Raw genomic sequence first — 24,204 nt, forward strand, 5'->3', positions numbered from 1 at the left:
ATCCCGTTCTTAATCCATAGGGTTTAATAGGTCGGCCCACCCTTTGCAGCTATAACAGCTTCAACTCTGGGAAGTCTTTACCACAAGGTTTAGGAGTGTGTTTATGGGAATTTTTGACCGCTTTTCCAGAAGCACATTTGTCATCACAAAGGTGTTCTATCAGGTTGCAGGCCAGTCAAGTTTTTCCACACCAAACTGGCTCATCCGTGTCTTTATGGACCTGCTTTGTGCACTGGTGCGCAGTCATGTTGGAACAGGAAGGGGCCGTCCCCAAACTGTTCCCACAAAGTTGGGAGCGTGAAATTGTCCAAAATCTCTTGGTGCTGAAGCGTTAAGAGTTCCTTTCACTGGAACTAAGGGGCCGAGCCCAACTCCTGAAACACAGCCCCACACCATGATCCCCCCTCCACCAAACTTTACACTTGGCACAGTGCAGTAAGACAAGTACCGTCTCCTGGCAACCGCCAAACCCAGACTCGCCCATCAGATTTCCAGATGGAGAAGCGTGATTGGTCACTCCAGAGAACACGTCTCCACTGCTCTAGAGTCCAGTGGCGGCGCTTTACACCACTGCATTCCACGCTTTGCATTGCACTTGGTGATGTAAGGCTTGGATGCAGCTGCTCGGCCATGGAAACCCATTCCATGAAGCTCTCTACGCTGTTCTTGAGCTGATCTGAAGGCCACATGAAGTTTGGAGGTCTGTAGTGATTGACTCTGCAGAAAGTCGGTGACTTCTGCGCTCTATGCCCCTCAGCATCCGCTGACCGCTCTGTCATTTTACGTGGCCGACCACTTCGTGGCTGAGTTGCTGTCGTTCCCAATCGCTTCCACTTTGTTATAATCCCACTGACAGTGGACTGTGGAATATTTAGTAGTGAGGAAATTTCACGACTGGACTTGCTGCACAGGTGGCGTCCGATCACGGTACCACGCTGGAATTCACTGAGCTCCTGAGAGCGACCCATTCTTTCACTAATGTCTGTAGAAGCAGTCTGCAGGCCTAGGGGCTCGGCTTTATACACCTGTGGCCATGGAAGTGATTGGAACACCTGAATTCAATGCTTTGGATGGGTGAGTGAGGACTTTTGGAAATGTCGTGTATGTGTGTAAAGTTATATACTGAAATGAAGAAAAGTAAAACCATTAAACATTAAACAGTAAATTGGCTAGAAGGATACACAGTCCTGCACTGGGCTTTGGAGCAGTGGAGCTATGTTCTCTGGAGTGATGGAGCTCCTTCCAGTACCTTTGGGATGAGTTGGACTGATCCAGAACTGACCACTCAGCATCAGTACCTGACCTCACTAATGCTCTTGGAGCTGAATGCCATCAAATCCTCACTGACCACTGAAGAACAGGGTAACAGAGTATCAGAGAAACAGATGGAGTACAGTTTGTAACTGCAGAACTTTGTGCAGCTATACAGTAAGTGGAGCTGATAAGATGGACAGTGAGCGTAGAAACAAGGAGGTGGTCTTAATGTTATGTCTGATTGGTGTATACACACACACACACACACACACACACACATATAATACTATTGTACAACAGTCCATAATGATTTGTGAAGTTTAGCTAATGCTGTAGGCCATATGCTACAGAACAGACATGTGGATGTCACATGGCTGCATTCACAATAACCACCCTCTTAACTCCTAAACGACAGACTCCTTCACTCAAGGTCAGAGAAAGCCGGCTCCATAAATAGCTCCCATCAGTGGCATCCCAAGTGCTATACATAACAGGGTCTCACAATGTGCAGTACTGTACTTGACGTCAGCGTTCTCTTATATGCATGAATGCAGCACAGCTAACTAATTTAGGAACAATGTTCATTTATACCTAATCATTTATCCCAATCAATATAAATCAAATGTAAAAAGTTAATGAAATCAATGAAGGCTTAGTGTTTTTAGGTTGATTCCCATGGATTTGCTGGGGTAACTTCAGTCATAACACACATTTTCTAAGCCGCTTCTCCTTCTGGGTCGCCGGGGGTGCTGGAGCCTATCCCAGCGGTCATCGGGCGGAAGGCAGGATACACCCTGGACAGGTCAGCAGGAAAAGCAGTATTTGGTATTTAATGTTTACACTTTTTGCCTTTATTACAGCTTCCATTCTTCTCAGGAGGCTCACTTTCAGTTTTTCTGCACACACACCTCTAAAGTTCAGTCTTAGAAGTTGTTTTTGCCTTTTCTGCTTCTCACCACCAAAGTGATCCCAAACCCATTCAGCGATGTTGAGGTCTGGACTCTGGGGCGGTCAGTCCGTCGTTCAGCTTCTTTGCTTGATGTGTCCGTCTCCTTTTCTCAGTGAGGTTCTTCTTGATCAGCTACACGTCCTTTCAGACCCACAGCGCTGAGTGGTCTTCTCACAGGGGAAGGATGGACAGAAACACCTGTGGATGTTTTCAGATCTGAAGCAGCTTGATTTTCTCCTCTCTTTCAAAGAGGAAAGCTTTAAGTGCTGTTTATCTGGGGCAGATTATTCCACAGGTTGTTAAATGCCATTTTCTCTCAATTTGAACTGCATTTCTGGAGTTTATCATATTGAGTGTATCATTAGTTGTTGAGGCGTCTGTGTGATGTTCTGTTAAATGTATATTTTCAGTTTTTTTTAATGGTCAACTACTGTAAAATGGAACTCAGCAAAGTTTTCAAACTTTCAGCATAATTAAATGATCGAGATGTAAACAAAGTCGTTCAGAGTGGTTTGGTGTGAAACCTTCACAGCGGTGGTGATAAGAAACTCATTCGACGTCTGGTTCCTATCTCTTGGTATAGTGTAGTGGGTAACACCTCTGCTTTCTACGCTGTAGACTGGGGTTCAATCCCCTACTTGGACAAGCACCCTACACTCCACCAATAAGAGTCCTTGGGCAAGACTCCCAACTTCGCCTGCCTGTGTAAAGTCGTCAAATTGTAGGTTGCTCTGGATAAGAGCGTCAGCCAAATGCCATGAAGGTAAAAGCTCTCTCACAGAAAATTATTACATGAAATGGTTATGAATACGCTGCTGATACATCGTCTTATGATAGTTCTGAGAGAAGATTTTGGTCTAAAACATTTTTCTTAAAGTCCATTCATGGTGGAAAGCTAAATAAAGCATTTCTTTCAGGCTTACCACCAATTAACCATCATCAACGTTACACATAAAACTTAGAAGACGTGTGTAGGGTCACTGGTGGTTTTGGATACCAAATAAAAGGTCTATGTTTGTGTTGTTGCCATTGTGACGCCGGGTTCCATTCACCACCACTGTGAAGACACCTGAGCCAGTAAGTTTCTCTACAATGAACCGTTTCACATCAAATCACTCTCAATGACTTCGTTTTCATCCCAACCACTGAATTATGCTGAATCATTTGAGGGCCAGTCGTGTGCTGGAGGTCAGGAAACCAGCCCTGTGACCGGAAAGCCACCGGTTCGGTCCCCTGAACCGACAGTATGTGACTGAAGTGTCCTTGAGCAAGACTCCTAACCCCCAGCTGCTCCCCGGGTGCTGCGGATAGGGCTGCCCACCGCTCCGGGCAAGCGTGCTCACTGCACCCTAGTGAGTGTGTGTGGTGTTTCACTGCACGGATGGGTTAAAGGCAGAGGTGAAATTTCCCCATTGTGGGACTAATAAGGGTCATTTAATCTTAATCTTAAAAATAAGTGGAATTCCCCTTTAAGTGTAAAGAAGGTTTGTAACTGATCACTGAAAATCAAATAAAATCAATCTCTGTTTACAACATAATCCAAATACATTTACCTGAGGAATACATAGTTTAAGAGTGAGTGATATACTCTATTCTGGCCACTGTCATTAAAATACAACCTAGGAAAACGTGTAAATATGTTCTTATATCTCTTTGGAGGACTGCATTGAAATAACAGTATTAACAGCAACCCCATACCGGTAACTACTATCTCGCCCACAGCGGGGACATGCAGAGGAGTGCTCTCTGCTTCTTATGGTCAGTTGGGAACGAGCTGAAGAAACTGGTTATATTTGGGCTCTGTGATAAGACACCCACTATCAGTGCGCACGGTGTCACTGATGAAAAGGAAGACTGCAGGAACAAACCACAAGACCGCTGTAGAGCACAAGTCTGCAGCCGTTCTGGCAAACTACAAACACAGATAGAAGAATATGAGGCAGCTAAATTAGTTTTGCCAGTTTCAGGGTTGTCATGGAGATACACACAGCTACCTTCCACACTTGGTTTTCTAAGGCTACATCGGGCTTTATCTGTGTGCATCTAAGATATTAACATGCAATGAAAACATTCGATTAATACCTTGGCAAGTGTGCAGTACATTGGCTCTGGACCGCGCTGGTTGTGCTGATATCAGGAAAGTTGACGAGGCACCGCAAAAATATCCAAAAAAGGCAATTAAGTTTCTTTTTTCCCAGTGGGGAGGATTAAGGTGTTATCTTTTTCCACAACTCTGACGAAGCTAACCTTGGATAAATACTTGATCCACCACTAATACACAAAAGCCCGAAAGCTCAGTTTGGGATCGTATCATTTTTAGCAGAGCGTTCTAACAGCTGTTCAGGGTCTCCGTCCTAAGTTATAAGCAACTGCTCGCATTTTATCTGAGGATAAACCAGAGATTGTGTGTTTATAACGTGTTTGGATATGTTCCCTAACATTTAATATGGAATAAGCCTGGAAAATACAGTCTCCACTATGAGATGATAGATGACAATTTCAACTTTTATTTTCTTATATACATTATATATATGGCGTGGCGTGGTGGGTAGCGCTTTCGCCTCACAGTGAGGAGGGCCTGGGTTCGATTCCCCGGCCGGGTGACCGGGGTCCTCTCTGTGTGGAGTCTGCATGTTCTGTGTGGGTTTCCTCCGGGTTCTCCGGTTTCCTCCCACAGTCCAAAGACATGCAGTCAGGCCAATTGGACATGCTAAATTGCCCCTAGGTGTGAATGACTGTCTGTGTCTGTCTGTCTGCCCTGCGATGGACTGGCGACCTGTCCAGGGTGTATCCTGCCTTCCGCCCGAGGACTGCTGGGATAGGCTCCAGCTCCCCCCTGCGACCCTGACGGAGAAGCGGCTTAGAAAATGGATGGATATATATATAGATTTGTTGAAGAACTTGGCACCTTTTGTTTTCAAGGGAGAAAATGATTTGTTTGAAAATTTGATTAGTTTATGATTATGCAGCGGTAGGAGCAGCATCTGAGGGTGAGGACTGCACAGCGTTGTACACCATGAAGCTCAATGGTGATCAAACCGGTCCAGAAGGCTGGCGAGCAGTGGCACCCGATCAAGGCAGAAGAGGCAGCAGCATCAGACGCTCAGGATGGGCAGCTGATCAGCTCGGCAAAGAAAGGAAAACACACAGAGTCAGTTCTGTAAAGAGTGGCTGACCACAGATTACAGTAAAACAGAGCAGCAGAGACTCCAGCAGGTCCAGATCTGACAGGGAGACCAATCACCAAAGGCTTGACTATACAAGTAAGTTTTTAGCCTAGACTTAAAGACTGAGGCTGAGTCTGATTCCCGAACTTTAACAGGAAGATTATTCCAGAGCTGGGGGGCTTTGTATGAGAAGCTCCGCCCCCTGATGGAGCTTTATTAGTTCTAGGTACCAATAGTGAGCAGCACCTTGTGATCTAAGTAGGCGTGATGGTTCATAGTAGGAGAGAAGTTCACTCAGGTACTGAGGGGCGAGTCCATTTAGAGCTTTATAGGTCAGTAATAGAATTTTATAAATCAATGCCCAATTTAACTGGTAACCAGTGCAGGGCTGATAACTCAGCCACGAAGTTGTTATCCATGTAAAATGACAGAGCGGGGTCAGCGGATGCTGAGGGGCATAGTGCGCAGAGGTCACCAACTTTCTGCAGAGTCAATCACTACAGACCTCCAAACTTCATGTGGCCTTCAGATCAGCTCAAGAACAGCGTAGAGAGCTTCATGGAATGGGTTTCCATGGTCGAGCAGCTGCATCCAAGCCTTACATCACCAAGCGCAATGCAAAGCCTGCAATGCAGTGGTGTAAAGCGCCGCCACTGCATTGCATGTGACTAGCAGAAGAATATTTTATGCCATCAGGTGCGCTTCTGTCCCCTAGTGAACGCTTTGTAACAGAATTCATAGAGAACTCAGTCAAATCTCGTTGAAGGACACATCTTCTGTGGATGTGAGTGAAGTATCTACTGTTGTCATACACGATCAAGCATAAAATTAAGACCACCTCCTTATTTCTACGCTCATTGTCCACTTTATCAGCTCCACTTTCTGTATAGCTGCACTCTGTAGTTCTACAGTTACAGACTGTAGTCCATCTGTTTCTCTGATATTCTGTTACCCTGTTCTTCAGTGTTCAGGACCCCCATGGACCCTCACAGAGCAGGTGGATCATTCTGAGCACTGCAGTAACACTGACGTGGTGTTGGTGGGCATGGTGGACTATTCTCAGTCCAGCAGTGACAGTGAGGTGTTTAAAAACTCCAGCAGCACATAGCACCTGCTCTGTGAGGGTGCATGGGGGTCCTGACCACTGAAGAACAGGGTAAAAGGGGGCTAACAGAGTATCAGATGGACTACAGTCTGTAACTGTAGAACTACAAAGTGCAGCTATACAGTAAGTGGAGCTGATAAGATGGACAATGAGTGTAGAAATAATGAGGTGGTCATAGAGTTACGCCTGATCTTCATCAGTATAGTGTTAATTATGCATTTGAAGCCAAAACATTGAGCCAGACCTCCTTGTGAGGCTGTGTGTGATGTTAACATGTAAAGGTGTATGACATGGTCGTACCAACACCCCTGACTTTTAAATGATTATTTCAGGGTTTATGGGGGGGGGCGACTCACAGCAGCGTGGTTTTTCTCCTGACTCAGTGCAGCTTTAATCATGGGGTAGGTAGCGCCTTTCGCGAGCACTCGCGATGTCATGTACTTAAAAATAAACAGAAAATGTGCTGTTTTAAAACTGACAGTGGAAGCCAATAGGAAGGTGCTTCAGCTGCTTCCATTGTAAGTGCTTTGAGTAAAAAATAAAAAAAACCTCTTCTTTTACTAAACACAGAGAAATGTGTTGAAATATTTGTAATAATTGGCCATATTTCAGCTACACTGTTAGACATAAAGGTGCTGTAGAAGTACATTTTCATCAAGGTACAATGAAAATGTTCCTTCAAAGGTGCAGCAGTGGTTTCGAGGTCCAGTTGTGGACCCTAAATAATTTTTTCCAGGTGAAAAGTTGGTATTTGTTCCTTTTCATAACCGAATGTTTTAAAACAGATCAGTAGAGTAAAAGCCTGGAGGCGAGGCGGGGCGTGTGGAGTCAGTCCAGCTTAGAACAGATCATTTCAGTGGATTATGGTTCAGTTATGTTCCCTGACTAAAGGTTCTGAGATGGAGCCTTGAGGGTCCCACCCCAGTCACAGGTTAGTACCATCTTTAAGGGTTGACAGCAGATTAGATCAAAAAAGCTGGAGAATTCTTTTAAGTGCATACTTACTGCACTGCCACTCACCCACTGTACCTGCTAAGAACTGCAACTGCAGCTCCTGCGTCTGTACATTCCTTTCTATTTTTACAAAATAAGGTACAATAACTTTTACCTCAGTGTAAACTGCTTCACTTACCTTACATGTATTACCTGCACAGAGGTTTTCTTTGTCAAAAAGAGACCTGGGTGGTCGTGCTTTTAACTGAACAAAGCAAAGGATAAGAAGCCCCCCAGTTATATGCATATACCTCTCTCGCCCAAAGGTCAATTGAACCATTTATAGGCCATTTATCACTGACGCTGTGACTGACACATTAATTGCAACCAGAGCGAAAAACCCCAGTCAGCGGTTCAGTATGGTGAAGCATTCATTAACACAAGACCTAAATGGCCAACCATTTGTGCAAAGCATTGTAAACATGTAATGGGATTACACTTTTTCTTGATGGGTTTCATAGGATATATATAGGAAATAACATGCTTTACTTTTAATGTAAGTCAATGGAACTAGATGTTTTTCCAAGTCATTTTGCGTCATTTCTTTTAGTCCATTCTTCATGAAATTACACACAATATAAAGGGTAACAGGTATTTTCAAATTGCGTCAAAAAACTGAAAAATGTCATAAATGGAGATACAATCTTATGTCTTATGATAACTCTGAAAAGAACTCAACACACAACCATTAATGTCTAAATAACTGGCAACACAAGTGAGTCCACCTCATGTGAACGTGAACGTGTCCAAATTGTGCCCAGTTGTGTCGTCGTCCCTCCCTGGTGTCATGTGACTCGTTAGAGTTACAGGGTTCCAGGTGTGAATGGGGAGCAGGGCTGTTAAATTTGGTGTTTTGGGTACAATTCACTCACACTGGCCACTGGATATTCAACATGGCACCTCATGGCAAAGAATCTCTGAGGATGTGAGAAGTGGAATTGTTGCTCTCCACAAAGACGCCTAGGTTATAAGAAGACTGCTAACATCCTGAAACTGAGCTATAGCACGGTGGCTAAGGTCATACAGCGGTTTTCCAGGACAGGTTCCACTCTGAACAGGCCTCACCAGGGTAGACCAAAGAAGTTGAGTCCATGTGTCTGCCAGCATTGCTGCAGAGGTTGAAGAAGTGGGAGGTCAGCCTGACAGTGCTCAGACCATACACCGCACAATGCATCAACTCGGTCTGCATGGCCGTCGTCCCAGAAGGAAGCCTCTTCTGAAGCTGATACACAAGAAAGCCCAGAAACAGTTTGCTGAAGACGAGCAGTCCAAGAACATGGATTACTGGAACCATGTCCTGTGGTCTGATGAGACCAAAATAAACTTGTTTGGCTCAGATAGTGTCCAGCATGTGTGGCGGCACCCTGGTGAGAAGTACCAAGACAACTGTTTCTTGCCTACGGTCAAGCATGGTGGTGGTAGCATCACGGTCTGGAGCTGCATGAGTGCTGTCGGCACTGAGGAGCTGCAGTTCAATGAGGGAAACATGAATTCCAACATGTGCTGTGACGTTCTGAAGCAGAGCATGTTCTCCACCCTTAGGAAACTGCACCGCGTGGCAGTTTCCCAACACGATAACGACCCCAAACAGACCTCCAAGATAACAACCGCCTTTCTGAAGTTAAAGGTGATGGACTGGTCAAGTATGTCTCCACACCTAAAACCAATGGAGCACCTGTGGGGCTTCCTCAAGCGGAAGGAGGAGAAGTGCAAGGCGTCTAACATCCAAAATATTGACCCTTTGAGCACAATTTGGACAAGTTCACTGTGAGGTGGACTCAGTTGTGCTGCCAGCTATTTAGACGTTAATGTCTGTGTGTTGTTCTTTTCAGAGGCCAGTAAATCTGCACTGCTATACAAGCTGCACACTGACCACTTTAAGTTATACCCAAGTTTCATTTCTACAGTGTCGTCCCATGAAAAGATAAAATATTTGCAGAAATGTGAGGGGTGTGCTCTCTTTTGTGAGATACTGTGTGTGTATATATATTATATAGTCCATATATCATCTTTTGTAATTAAACAGGTTGTTTTCGTTACTGTGCCTTTAAGAGTGATATGTAAATGAGCTCTGTTCTAATTGGCTGCCTTGTAGTGTACCTCTTTCAAAAGGGCTAAGATGTTAACTTCCGTAGTCGAACTACGTAACTGCCGTAAGCTGAATAAGTGGCTATATGTAAAACTAGTTGTCTTCTGTGACCTCACAAAAACAGTGAATTCAAAACAGGCTGGTTTTCCAACCTACACTACATATCCACTGCATGGACTACAATGTTGTGAAATGTTAACAAATGTTTACATACTACATCGAACGCTTTCATTTCAAAAATAGCGAGGAGTTTTCCATGACATGGGCCCTTTAATGCGTTGCCTGTAAAAGCAAAATAAAACTAATTTGTCATAACTATGTTGTCCCGTCTGTCCTGGTCTGCCTACACTGAAAAATCTTACAGGTTTAAAGGTCTGTTTACATTATTGAGAGGTCTTCTAATGCTTCCTGCCACTGTGCACTGTCTCTCCGTAAATAACTGCATATTCAAAGCTTTTAGGGTCTTGGCTTATGGTGCTGCCTCATCATTCCCAAAGTGACATTATCTGGTTTTAAAAAGAAAAAAACATAAAAACCACCAAAATCAGACCCACCAAACCCTGGCTTTGTCACCTGAGCCTTGCTGCTTCATCCAGGAAAACCATGCTAATGTTTGGGCTTCGAGGATGAGGAATTTGACCGCTACCAACCCTTTCCCATATTAAGGCTATGTTTGGTATCAGCCTCTGGGCATGGAGCCACGTGTTTGCCTTATATGGGCCTGTAAAAAAGCAAATGTAAGAATCTGGCATGTCATGCAGATAATAAAGCTCTCAAGATAGAAAATAGGATAGAGCCAACGTGCAGGCTTATGCGGACATGTTCAAGAGCGCTGCTGCTCACCTTTGAGTGAAGTACCTCCCCAGCAGCACACTTACACACAATGAAGCGACTTGAATTTGCATTACTGCATATCGCAAAAGTCTCCAACTGAGGTTGCCACCTAGCACACTCAGGGTGAACCTTGACATGTTGCGGGCTCAAGCAGGCCTGGAACCCAGCGTGTAAGTTGTGCACCATCTAGTGGCTTTTCATTACTCTCACATCCCAGTCTCACTAAGGATGGTCAATGCCAGAGAACCTGTAGAGATGAGAATTCCCACTCTGCAACATCTTCCGGGTGTCTCGAACACTAGGGGGCGCTCCCGAGTGAGTCAAAAATGAATGGGTTGATATGGAGCTTTTGAGCAAAATCACAGTTTATAAAAGCTTAAACATTTTTAATGGAAAAGAATTCATCCATTTCCTGAACACAGAGCAGCATAAAACACTTTAACACCGCTGTTATATTTTAAGAGCTTTTAAACTCGAGCTATAGGAGTTCAAATGAATGTTCATGACGTCAGTGAGCGCGGACAGCCAATGAGCTGCTCTGCTCATCAATCAATCAGCACTCAGTAGCAGTAAAGCCCGCCTCCTGCTGCCCAAACCCCATTTGCTGTAGAGTAAAGGAAACATATCGGTGAGATTTCTTTGCTTTTTTAGTGAAATACATCCTTCTACTTTCTACAGTTAAAGTTTCTAATCACTCGCCCAGAACATATTTTAACTTTTTGATTTACTCCCATTCATTGAGGACTCCTCGTGGGCGCCCAGCATAAATGATGAACTAACCTAACTTTGTGTAAATAGAGCACAATATAGAAATATGTCCACATATGCAGTCGAGACTTTTTTCTGAATTTCTACAAACACCATTTCATTTTATAGTAAATGAGTTTGGGCTGGTTTATGTTTATGAACAGACGCCTACAGATCAACATAGTAAAGGAGCTCATCTGTGATCCTGAGTTTAAAGCCAGTTTTTATTCAACTTAAACTTGGAACTAAGTTGTAAATAAATCTGAAACTGAAACTTTGCTTGTGTGTAAAAAGTGATTTCAGAGCCACTCGGTTCTCCCTGATGGAAACTGTTTACCTTCAGTGTTTTGTGCTTCTGATCATTTTAATAGACGTCAGCGTCACTAATTAATGACGTTCTATTAAAAGACTGGTTTACCAAGAGAGACGCTGGAGGACTTTCACCTGAAATGAGTTCATGAAGCCAGTCTGGTTATAAAAATGATAACAGGACCAGATCAGAGCCAGAATTACTCTTTTAGTACTTTTACTTTATACTTAAGTACATGTGAAAGGTGACCAATGTCTATCGTAAATGCAGCTGATGGTCTCCTAATGCAACCTAAAGGTGTTCTACAGGTAACTAGTTGTCTCTATTGGAAGCCGATTCCAATTAGTAAGCAAAACCACTGTTTTAATCATAATGGTTTCTAATGGTCCTTTTTCATCAGGGCTGTCCAATGCAAATGGTACTACATCCGTGCTAATAGCAGGCTACCCCTCTTGTGGACTGAAATGACGGTGCATGAGAGCACCTATTAAACTTCAGCACTATTATATACCAACAACGTCAACTTGCTACTGCCAAAGCAACTTAACTAGCACGTTTGACAAAGCTTGCTGGTTGGTTTGGGGGCTTTGTTGAGGTTTCCAGTCTACTTCTGCCAATTCAGTGCGCAGCAATGTTAGCTCGAATGTGGCAAATCATATTTTGACCCTCTTGACTTCTGCTTGGCATTAGAGTGAGGGCATTTGTTTGGTTACATCATCCAACACGGCCTGTTTCTGACTACACATAACTGTGATAGTTTCTCTCATTGGTCTGTTATTAATCGGGAGTCCTATGAGACCACAAAGATGAAATTACAGTCCTTGCCAGAAGTTTGAATTTCCCTGGTCAAATTATACGTTTCGTTGATTTTCTGAGTGAAAATAAACGAGAGCATCCTCTACAGGGTAGAATATGTCATTTTTCAACACATTTCCAAAAATCATAACATGTAACATTTACCATAACTTTTGCCCAGGCCACATCTCGTTTTCTATTTTTTTCCAATATTAAATAATTGTACATTTTATTTTTAATTTTGCATTAAAATTTTACACTGGTGCCTTGCAGTTGTGCATTAAAACCTATGATGAGTGGTGACAACACTTTTGGAAAAAAAATAAAATGAATTAAAAAAAAATGATAAAAAGAATGAAATTTTGAATAAATATTTTGAAAATATTACACACACTCCATATAAATACAATACAGTACTGTCTCCCATTGAAAATGTGTGGCACATTATGAAGCGCAAAATACGACAGCGGAGCCCCCGGACTGCTGAGCAGCTGAAGCTGTACATCAAGCAGGAACGGGAAAGAATTCCACCTACAAAGCTTCAACAATCAGTGTCCTCAGTTCCCAAACGCTTATTGTTAAACAAGTCCCAACTTGTTAAAGGGAAAGGTGATGTCACACAGTGGTAAACACGCCCCTGTCCCAACTTCTTTGGAACGTGTTGCAGGCATCAAATTCAAAATGAGTGAATATTTGCAAAAAACAATAAAGTTTATCTGTTTGAACATTAAATATCTTGTCTAGTGTATTGAACTGAATATAGATTGAAACGGATTTGCAAATCATCGTATTCTGTTTTTATTTATGTTTTACACAACGTCCCAACTTCACTGGAATTGGGGTTGTGTGTGTGTGTGTGTGTGTGATTATTTATATATATACATACATATATATATATATATTTTTTTATATATATATATATATATATATATATATATATATATATAAGACTCACCAGCCACTTTATTAGGTACCCCTTGCTAGTAAAAGGCTGAACCCCCTTTTGCCTTCAGAACTGCTTTAATTCTTCGTGTCAGACTTTCAACAAGGTGTTGGAAACGTTCCTCAGAGATTCTGGTTGGTTATTTGAGTTCCTGCTGCCTTTCTATCATCTGGAACCAGTCTGCCCATTCTCCTCTGACCCCTCACATCAACAAGGCATTTTCATCCACACAACTGACCGCTCACTGGATATTTCCTCTTTTTCGGACCGTTCTCTGTAAACCCTAGAGATGGTTGAGCGTGAAAATCCCAGTAGATCAGCAGTTTCTGAAATACTCAGACCAGCCCGTCTGGCACCAACAACCACGCCACGTTCAAAGCCCCTTAAATCCCCTTTCTTCCCCGTTCTGATGCTCGGCCTGCACTTCAGCAAGTTGTCTTGACCACCTCTACACGCCTAAATGCACTGAGTTGCAGCCGTTTGATTGGCTGAACAAGCAACTGAACAGGTTGTACCTTTATTGTACCTAATAAAGTGGCCGGTGAGTATATATTATATATATTATATATATATAACAAAATACAATAAAACAACGCACTTCATTACATCACTTTGGGAACGTCTCTAACGACAGCAATGCTTTATAGAGTCCGCACGTGTCCTGTATTTCAGACTTTCAGCGAATTATTTAATCAAAGTTAGGGCTGCATCAAAACTTCAGTACGGACACTGCGCATGCGCGCACGGCGGCACTCACAGCCAGAGGAGCGGCTAAAGAGAGTAGCACGGAGATTAACCGCTCTGAGCCGTGACATCTGAGCTTCTTGAGTCTTTTTTAGAGATTATTATCCGCTGTAACTGGCGAAATAACATGACAGAGCAGTCTTCGCTTCTTCTTAGAAAACAACTCGCGGGTAATATGGTTATTTACCTGTTCGCTGTACTTGTTTGGGCTGCCTTTCAAGCTAGGGTAGCAACTAACGTTAGCTTAGCCGGAACTGGCAGACAAGCTGGCGTGAAGGCGCTTATTAACGTTCATATGTCGGAGAAAGTCACTGTTCGCGGGTAGTTTTTAGCTGGGACTGGTCTTGGTAGACTAACCCGAGCAGAACTGTCCACAGAGAGTGCGTTAGGTAGGCGGTTTAGGTTGCGAGGTGAGTAACTTGGCTAGACGGCTAACGTTAACCGTTAAATGGGTCAGCAGGCTGTCGGCGAGCTAGGTTAGCGGTAGCTGCGCGGGGGTTTGTTGACGTTGGAAATATCGCTTTATTTACGCGTGTGTATACACGATCTGACGCTGATCGCGGCTTTGAAAGGTGTGTGATGAATCGCCGCTACCGAGTTGACGAGGATTTATTCCTGTGGGCTCGGTAGGGGGAGTTTGTTCGGACCTGGTAACGTTAAATGTCGCTTAACTAACCTACCAGAGCAGTTCGACCTGCTTTGGATCAGCGAAGCTAAAGGGAGCTGCTATATTCGCCAGCTTCTTGGTCAGGATTCCCGTTCCACCTTAAATGTTCCATTCTGCTGCGCCATTTAAGGTGGCACGGCACGGGAAGGTTCGAGCGAGAAGCTGGCGAATAGGAAGCCGACTTCGCCTTCATCAGCTGTAGACGCCATTGGGTTCAAGCACACGTGTTGCGTCCAGGCCTGGTTTCCTGAAAACACACGCTGTACTGATAAACGGTGGTAGGCGATGTTGATGGTACACCATTAAAAACGCTTTTCCCCCCAGGAGTTCTTTAGTAAACACAGTGGTTCTGTATACAATCTTGAACACTGAAAGAACCATTTATGTGCTTAAGTGGTTCTTCAGATTGGAGGATGTTGTATATGGAGGCGTTTTAAAGGGGTTTTATAGCATCCACACGTGTTCTGCTTTTGTTATGGTGTCAAGAAGAACCGTTTCACGATGAGAGGGATTCTTCAAGCCTGCAAATTTTTTTTGAGTGTTCACGGTTTTATTTATAACCATTGTCTGTATTAATGAACTCAGATCTTTTTTTTAAAGTGTATGCTTTTCAGTTTGATCTGTCTGCCTTTAGTCACTTCAAATTACTGCTTGTAGTTTCTTTATCATCTGTCTGTAAAGCACTTTGAGCTGTGACTGGTGTAAAAAGTGCTCTGTAAATAAAGATTATTATTTTTATTATTATTAGTTAGTTAGTTGTTAGTTTACTCGTTCTGAAACGCAGGAGCCAGGAGTGCCGAGCCCGTTGTGCAGTTGGTCTTATGAGAGTCTTGATGGGTTGTACTTGAGTTTTGATCTTGGGGCAACTTCCTTTTTGTTCCTAGTATAAACATAAACTTTTTTTTTTGTCACAGAGCTCAACAAAAACCCAGTTGAGGGCTTTTCTGCTGGTCTGATTGATGATGACGACATCTATCAGTGGGAAGTCGTTGTTATAGGGCCAGCTGACACACTTTTGTAAGTAACCTGGCCAAAGGTTAACACTTTTTTGTCTTTTGTAATAAATGTCTATATGTGCTGTATTTGTGGTGACCCCTGGTTCCCATCACCACCACCGTAAAGACATCAGTCATTACGTTTCTCTACAGTAAACCATTTCAGGGTAACTGCAAAACCCGGATTCCGGCGATTGTAAGCAATGGGAAAACTGAAGCTGATCTACAGGGCGTAAAAAAAAAAAAAACAATGCCAGTTATCGTCATGATCACGGACAACAAACGCTCACATTTCTCACAACTTTATTCGAGCCAAGAACTGATGTTCACAATGTGGGGCAGTCGTGGGCTGGAGGTTAGGGAACAGGGCCTGTGACTGGAAGGTTGCCGGTTCAATCCTCAGTGCCGACAGTCCATGCCTGGGGTGTCCTTGAGCAAGACACCTAACCCCCATCTGCTCCGGGTACCGTGGATAGGGCTGCCCACCGCTCCGGGCAAGTGTGCTCACTGCCCCCTAGTGTGTGTATATTCACTAGTATGTATGTGGTGTTTCACTTCATAGATGGGTTAAATGCGGAGGTGGAATTTCCCCAGTTGTGGGATTTAAAAAGCATCACTTACTTATATAGAGGCTTAAAAATGAGAATATATTAAAATGTGCGCACGAAAGTACATTTGTTTATTCAGCCTTCACTCCTTGAGGCTTGTCTGAAACCTTTATCTCTCTTGCGCATATTGGACAGCACAACGAGAGCAAAAGGCTGTGTTTACGTCTTTGTGCCACATTTATTTACTAGTAAACAGAATACAATTGCCTGGACGTCCGTCGATTACCCTCACCCACCATTTCATGTCAAGCCACTTTGAATGACACTTGCATTTTGGTGATTGACCTATGCAGAAATTTTGAATAATTAGTGGAATATATATATATATATATTTTAAGGTGAGGATGGTGGGAAGAAAACATTCATTTAATTTGATAATTTTTACTTTTACAGTTACATAATTTTATGATCACTGCACAAATAGTTGTTCTAATTAAGGCGTTTTAATAATAACTGGATCTTGTGCTTTCTTTCATAGTGAGGGTGGATTTTTCAAAGCAAACCTCACCTTTCCTCATGACTACCCTCTTCGACCCCCGAAGATGAAGTTTATTACTGAAATTTGGCACCCCAATGGTAAGTGCAAATGGCTTCATGCAGAACTGTCTATTTATTTAGCTTCAGATTCATGTCTGCAGGAGTTCTGATTTCCAGCTGCACCCAATGTAAAAGGACTGTTATTGTGAATAAGCAAGTTGGGATCACTGGTTTAAATGGGCCACAGACACATCTGGCTGATTTTATATACACTCAGGCATTTATATGTATATGTGCGATTAAGTAATTTATAGATGGAATATTAACTGCCGGTGAAGGGCTTATCTGCTAAATCTCACCCTTTATTTTTCTGATGAGGCTCATTTCTGATATGTGTGTGGGATTGTGCCAAATAAATAGTAATAGTGGTTTTCTTGACATCACAAAAACACAAAGTGGGCCATTTTTGCGGCTTCATTTTTTATGTGGACTGGGGATCGGACGGGATATTTTGAAACGTACTACGGTGTTGACATCAGGGGTGCACAGATCCAGTCCAGGAGAGACGGTGTCCAGCACAGGTTGGAGGTTTCCCTACTCAAACACACCTCCTTAACTAGTCAATTAACAGATGAGAGTAATCAGGTGTGTTGGAGCAGGTAAACCTCCAACCTGTGCTGGACTCCGGCCCTCCAGGACTGGAGTTGCGGACGCCCCCTGATCCTATAGCTGTCTGATCAGGCAAGATGCGTGAACTGGCTTTGTATAACCAGGCCCTCCAATGTGTGTAGCTTCGTCAAGGCTTCATTATTGTGGACACACACGGGTTTTTCTCGGCATCTGTGGTTTGACCTAATCCTGCTTGTTCAGTCCATGCCTTAGTAAAGCGGAAAGAAAAGCAGAGCATGATTCCCCTGGGAGTTGCTTACAAGCAGTAGCCACAGTTAAATCATGATTAGAGGCATTCAGGCCAAGGAGGAAATTTCTGAGCTCTGTGTAAAACCGATCAACGTTTTCTGAAACGCTCCAGTAATTACCTTGAGCACCTTCAGCATTTGAGCTTTGGAGCACATCGTTATCAGCAGAAAGTGAGGCTATGCCCTGAATCAACTCTTCCTCTGGAAGTTTATGTTTCAAGCAACGCGTGAGGATGGTTCTAAAATCAGGGCCCCTGAGCTGTGCATACTTGGTAAAACCTTTCAAGCATCTGCAAATGCATGAACATTAGAAGGATCTGGTAAATTATCTCAAATAGGTTTAATGTCCGTCATATTCGGTGGTTTAACCTGACACATTTTAGCTCCAACCTGAACGAAGGGAGCAGAGATGTTTACACTCTGTCCCGCGCAAGAGGGAGAGGGAGTCAAGCATGAAGAGGAGGGGGCAGCGCAGCCGCCGGCCCCTCCCTTGCTGACTTCCTGCTTCATGTCATTCGAGTCTGAGACCATAGCAGGGTTCACATCAGACTTACTAACTAAGGCTGCCAGCTTAGTTAACCCTCGTTTGACCAACGGAGGAGGAGACGAACTACCCGGCTTCAGAGCTTTAGGCGTCCTACTAAGTTCTATTCCATGCGACTTATCTCACACCTTTGCTTTTTCCCAAGCCAACCATGATTTCTCCATATAATCATAATCCCAGTTTGGACTCCCATAACCTCCATGAATCAACCAGTGAGTTAAATCTAGCATCCCTTGCTTAAATGAGCCAGTTCTTGGATATTGCCTAAGTCCTGTACACTCAGTCCACCCAGCCAAACAATCGATATAAGGATCGCAATGTGAGCCCAAATTACAACGTTCAAGCCAATCCTTTGGCGTTTCCCCTGCTTTAGGTTTAACATAACTAACACCAGACCCCATGGCTCACAGGCAGTATGTTAAATGGTTAATAAACACACACAAAACAAAACGCAGACAAGAACGAAAACACACACGGCACAAAAACGACAAAAATTATGAACAATGAATGACTCGAAGGAGGGAGGCTTCAGGTTCACAAACACTGCATGTACTCAGTTTAACCCAGGCATGAAAACGGAAAATAAAAACAGTAAACCAGGACAATTTGGACAAGGAGTGATCCTCTCCTTTCTCTCAGTGCGCACAAAACAACCCTTTCCTGCACGGGGCGGAATCCCAGCCTGCCCGTGTCAAGAGAAACTCTGCTCCGCTTACAGCGGAGGCTTCTTATGCCTTTACAGGGTTATGTAATACATTCAGACATTAACCATGAGATGCTGTGTGAGTAATAAGACAGAAGAAGAAAAAAGTCTTACTTACCAACACAGCATCCCACTTCTGACACCAGGTTGTTAGAACCGTTTGATTGTGTTTTAGGTTCTAGGGTTCGACCTCAATACCAAAGCTGTGAACTTAGCCAGAAGCCCTCCGTCCTTCTAAGAGTCCAGCCGGCTGGGGGGAAACTCAAGTGACCACAGAGACAGTGTCTGCACTCAGTCTTTTTCCCCGTTTATTAATCAGAATAGCAGAGTTTATATACACACAAATGGCATGACCATCATGCGACAAGACAATAGAGGGAAAGGACTGGATGAAATAGAGATTTAGGTGGACAAGGGCCCCCAAGAACGTTTATGACGTCCAGGAACATGGAGCCTAAAGAACAGATAGTGTAAGAACATCGCTGATCGGATGTCGTTGTCACTATGGGTTACAACTCACCATATGAACGCACGAGCATAAGCTGAGGCCTCTGTATGACGCAAGCCCTAAGGCCTTATGCGTACCATAGGCCTGAACCCCATAGGTCATGATATAGTCATGGACCCAGGAGTATGCGCCGACATTAGGATCTAACAGCTAGTGCTGCCATGGCCAGAGCAGTTAAGGTGTTCAGAGAGGCCTGAATGTTGGGGTCCTCTGATGTTGGTATGTCACCTTTTTTTTTTACTCTTGTGCCCTCAGTTGCAAAGAATGGAGATGTGTGCATCTCCATCTTACACGAACCAGGAGAGGACAGGTTTGGTTACGAGAAACCTGAAGAGCGCTGGCTGCCGATCCACACTGTTGAGACAATCATGATCAGCGTCATTTCCATGCTGGCTGACCCAAACAGCGATTCACCGGCCAACGTGGATGCAGCTGTAAGTCCAGCTATCAAACTGAGCCGCATGCCCTGTTTAACAATGCAAGTCAAAGTGGAAATTCTGCCAATTCTTACAAAAATCAGCATAATTACTTCTCAACAGCCGTATAGAGTGTTTGGAAGAAAAATAGTCTGTTCAGGAGAAATTTACCAGTTTACTTTTCAAAACAAGAACTAAAGCATCTATAATACCAAGATGAACATCTCACATGTTATCCAAACAATCAGTGAGGCTGCATGTGTCTTCTGACTTTTAACATTTGTTAATAAATTGATGGCAGTGTCACCCTGCACATACATTTTAGTACCTTTTTGAAAACTTTAGGATTTTTACAGATTTCCCATCATTTTAGCCTTAATCTGCATTATACTCAGGTACTCAGAAGCTACAGGTGGCCTCACTGGTTGGTTGACTAACATTGTGTTGTACCATTTGTAACTGTAAATAGATTTTCTAACACACTCTAACGTTTTTCTTTGGCAGAACACACTAAACAACATTTATTTACCAAACAGTGAGAGTAATCAGGTGTGTTGGAGCAGGTAAACCACCAAACTGTGGTCCAAACAATGTTAAGGCCGAAACAGAACCAAGACTGAGACTGGAATCACCCTTAAAATAAATGCTCACATCATTTTTTTCTGGCTCTGTTGTCTCTGCTTTATTTACATGCATGTTTGTGTTTATTGTACAGAAAGAGTGGAGAGAGGATCCCAATGGTGAATTCAAGAGGAAGGTCGCCCGCTGCGTGAGGAAAAGTCAGGAGATGGCATTTGATTAAAGCCTCCCTTCACCGCAACACTCACTTAAGAGGTAATTTACCACGCAGGATCTCATGTCTACCTGATTTCAAGATAGGTCTTGAATATACGTTTGGATTTTTAGTGCAAAATTGAGTAGAATGGAATCTGATTTGTTGGTCTGTACAATACCATTCAAAAAAATTTGGTCTGTAATAAATTCATTTAGTCCTAACACACACATTTCAAAATAAGTATAACATAGGAAGGGGAATAAAGTCGGGGAGGCACAGATCACTTTCATTTAAAACAATTTGACAGGTAGTACTTAATTGATCTCCAGACCCACACCTTGTGCTCCTGCGTCCAGATAAGACACATTTTCTCCGTTTAGAGTGAAACGTTAAGACTGAACAGCAGATTTTCCAGTGCAGCCAAGCTGCCCATTTCTGCTTACCAGTGAGATGCAGGTGGCGCTGTAGAGGCCTTCCCCTCTCTAACAATCAATTTACAGCCTAGCACTAACTGCCTGAGTCCAGTCGGCCTCAGAGGCTTCATCCAGGTGAGAACTGAATGTGTTTGCCCAGAATTCCCTCGATATTATAGCACTGGATGTCAGAGCGGAAAACCTGTGTATTGGGGCATTCCCACGTCAGGTGCATCAATGTGCCTGGCTCAGTTGTTGTTGTGCATCTCTATTAATTTTTCCTTTATCACCATCATAATCAAGATTTTTCTCCTCCCGACTCTCCCAGACGCCCGGGTTAAACTACAGGGGATGTGCATCTGCCACTACACAATCAACTATCGCACCAGTTTTCCGCTAATATGAAGATGGAAGCAGAAACCCAGCCATTTTTGAACAGGATTTTCCTCTGAATGTGTGAGAATAGAGTTATGAAATTGTCTGTTTTCCCTCACCTTGTGTGTATGTGTGAGAGAGAGAGAGAGAGAGCGAGAGAGAGACAGATTGATTTATTTATTGTCTGGATTATGTTGAATTATAATGCATGTCATTTGGTTTGGACTTTTTTTAAACCTGCCTCTGAGCCATCAACTTTGAACCGAGTCTCTTATGCAATTCTGGAGTTTTCTGTTCGTTTGTAGTGACAGAGGTTGACAGTAAAATGCTGATTTGTTTTTTTTTTTTCCTCCCCCCGATCCACCCACTCACCCACCTTTCCCCCCCACTCATCCACCTTTTCCCCCCACTCATCCAGCATAATTATAGAGAACCCTACTCCCTGGGAAAAACATACCACAAATGTCTCTCACCAAGGAGTCAATGTGCTCTCTGCTGCCTTAATTTGTTTTCCTATATGGAAGGAAATTGAATTCACTGATGTCAGGATGTTTATTCTGGTTTTGAGCAAGAATCCTCATTTTTGGACAAACCAAAAAGTTAGATATTTGCATGAGACAGAGAATATTTTTTTGTATCAGATGTAAGCTCAAAAACAGTATTTTTTGTGTATGTAAATACGATGTACCATAGCCGTGTCAGTCGAACCCTGTGTTTCTGTGTCGGTTTGCTTTTGTGAATTTCATGTGGTTGAGCGTCAAGGCTATTGGCAGTCCGGTCTACTCCTGGGCTAAAACACACTCCTCACTCAGGCTGGCCCTAGCCTTCTGTAGCTTACTTGTTTTTCGCCCCCTTAAAAGTTTGCTCTTCGTCCCCCCAGCTGTCTCGTTTTATTGCCCATTAAAACAGTGTTTGTGTGACGTAACTACAAGTTTGTCTTGTGTCCCCCCCCATCACCTCATTCATGCTCTGGATTCATGCATCTTCCTGCATGCAAAAGTAAGGTTAGTTTAATTAACCTTCACAAGTGCATATGGTTCCGGGTAACCTGTTTGCATCTGTGAGAAACATTTGTGGTTTTCTCTCGCAACTGTAGGGTTTTGAGGCTGAATAGGATCACATACAAATCATGAAGAGCAATAAGGAACCATAATGAAGGTGCTACATGTAGGAACTGCACATTACAACTTACTTTGCTGAAAAACGTCTGTATTGCGGGGAATGATTTCAATGCAGTACTGTAAACCCAGCAGTGTCTCATTTGCGGTCTTCCAGGGGAACTTCCATGCATATTATCAGAGAAAGGTGGGTGGGGGTGGAGCAGGGCTCACGTAATGAGTTCACCCAGGTAACTGGGCTCTTCTTCTGAAGAGCTTATATATTATATGGGCTGTAAGCAACCCCACCGGTGACATCCTTTAAATAAAAACAATGCGTGGATAAGTCTTTGTAAGGTGTGGGAACAAGATAAGTCGTGGCCATGACTTGGTAAGGTGTGGGAACGAGATCCTAATGTGTAGCCACAACTTGGTAAAGCATGATCTCGTTCCCATGCCTTACTAAGCCATGGCCATCACCTCTGGTGACTTCATATAAATAAAAATAATGCATGGCTTTAAGGTGTGGGAACAAGACGATTAAGTCATAGCCATGACTTAGTAAGGCATGGGAACGAGATCCTAATACTTGGCCGGGGCTTAGTAAGGTATGATCTCAATCCCAAAAATGCATGGCTAAGTCTTTGTAAGGTATGGGAACAAGATAAGTCGTGGCCATGACTTAGTAAGGATCTTGTTCACATGCATTAATAAGGTGTGGCCACCCATTTTTTTTTTTTCAGATTAGTTGTCACCAGCAGGGCTCACTTACTGTATAGCTGGTCTCTGTAGTTCTACAGTTACAGACTGTAGTCCATCTGTTTCTCTGATACTCTGTTACCCTGTTCTTCAGTGGTCAGGACCCCCATGGACCCTCACAGAGCAGGTACTGTTTGGGTGGTGGATCATTAACAGCACTGCAGTGACACTAACGTGGTGGTGGTGTGTTAGTGTGTGTTGTGCTGGTACAAGTGGATCAGACACAGCAGTGCTACTGGAGTTTTTAAACACTGTGTCCACTCACTGTCCACTCTATTAGACACTCATACCTTGTCGGTCCACCTTCTAGATGTAAAGTCAGAGACGACAGCTCATCTGCTGCTGCACAGTTTGCATTGGTCATCCTCTAGACCTTCATCAGTGGTCACAGGACGCTGCCCACAGGACACTGTTGACTGGATATTTTGGTTGATGGACTATTCTCAGTCCAGCAGAGACACTGAGGTGTTTAAACACTCCAGCACTGCTGTGCCTGATCTAGTCACTGAGAATGACCCACCACCCAAATAGTACCTGCTCTGTGAGGGTCCATGGGGGTCCAGAGAAACAGATGGACTACAGTCTGTAACTGTAGAACTACAAAGTGCAGCTATACAGTAAGTGGAGCTGATAAAGTGGACAGTGAGCGTAGAAACGAGGGGGTAATCATGTTAAGCCTGATTGGTCTGTGTACTGACCATAGAGAAGGATTTTGAGCTGTCATTTAAAGGTGAAAAGCAGTAGCAGTCTAAACACACTTCCACACACTACTCTATTCCTACATGCAGCAACAAATGCTGTAAGGCCATCGGTGATTTATTTGGTGTGACTACGTGACTTTCCCTCAGGTGCATCATGTAAAAATTTCTGAAGTAGATATTTGTAGCTAAGAAACAACATTTGCACCTGTAGTCATCACTTCTGCAAGTTCTGCCCAAATCAGATCAATAAAAAAGTTCTTCCCATGCAGCACGTGTGGAAAGTGTTTCTGAGCATGAATGAAAAAAAAAAAAGAAAACA

At 43.4% G+C, this 24,204-nt stretch overlaps 1 protein-coding gene across 1 annotated transcript; it reads left to right on the forward strand.

Moving 5' to 3' along the window:
• Positions 1-13,937: 13,937 nt before the first annotated feature.
• On the forward strand, positions 13,938-22,253 carry ube2g1b (ubiquitin-conjugating enzyme E2G 1b (UBC7 homolog, yeast)). Its single transcript, XM_017687601.1, has 6 exons — positions 13,938-14,100; positions 15,512-15,614; positions 16,679-16,776; positions 19,605-19,783; positions 20,481-20,599; positions 21,282-22,253. The coding sequence occupies exons 1-5, from the start codon at positions 14,058-14,060 to the stop codon at positions 20,565-20,567; spliced, it is 510 nt and encodes a 169-aa protein (XP_017543090.1). The 5' UTR covers positions 13,938-14,057; the 3' UTR covers positions 20,568-20,599; positions 21,282-22,253.
• Positions 22,254-24,204: the final 1,951 nt, after the last annotated feature.

The sequence above is a fragment of the Pygocentrus nattereri genome, chromosome 16 (assembly GCF_015220715.1).
Source record: "Pygocentrus nattereri isolate fPygNat1 chromosome 16, fPygNat1.pri, whole genome shotgun sequence".
Lineage (NCBI taxonomy): Eukaryota > Metazoa > Chordata > Actinopteri > Characiformes > Serrasalmidae > Pygocentrus > Pygocentrus nattereri.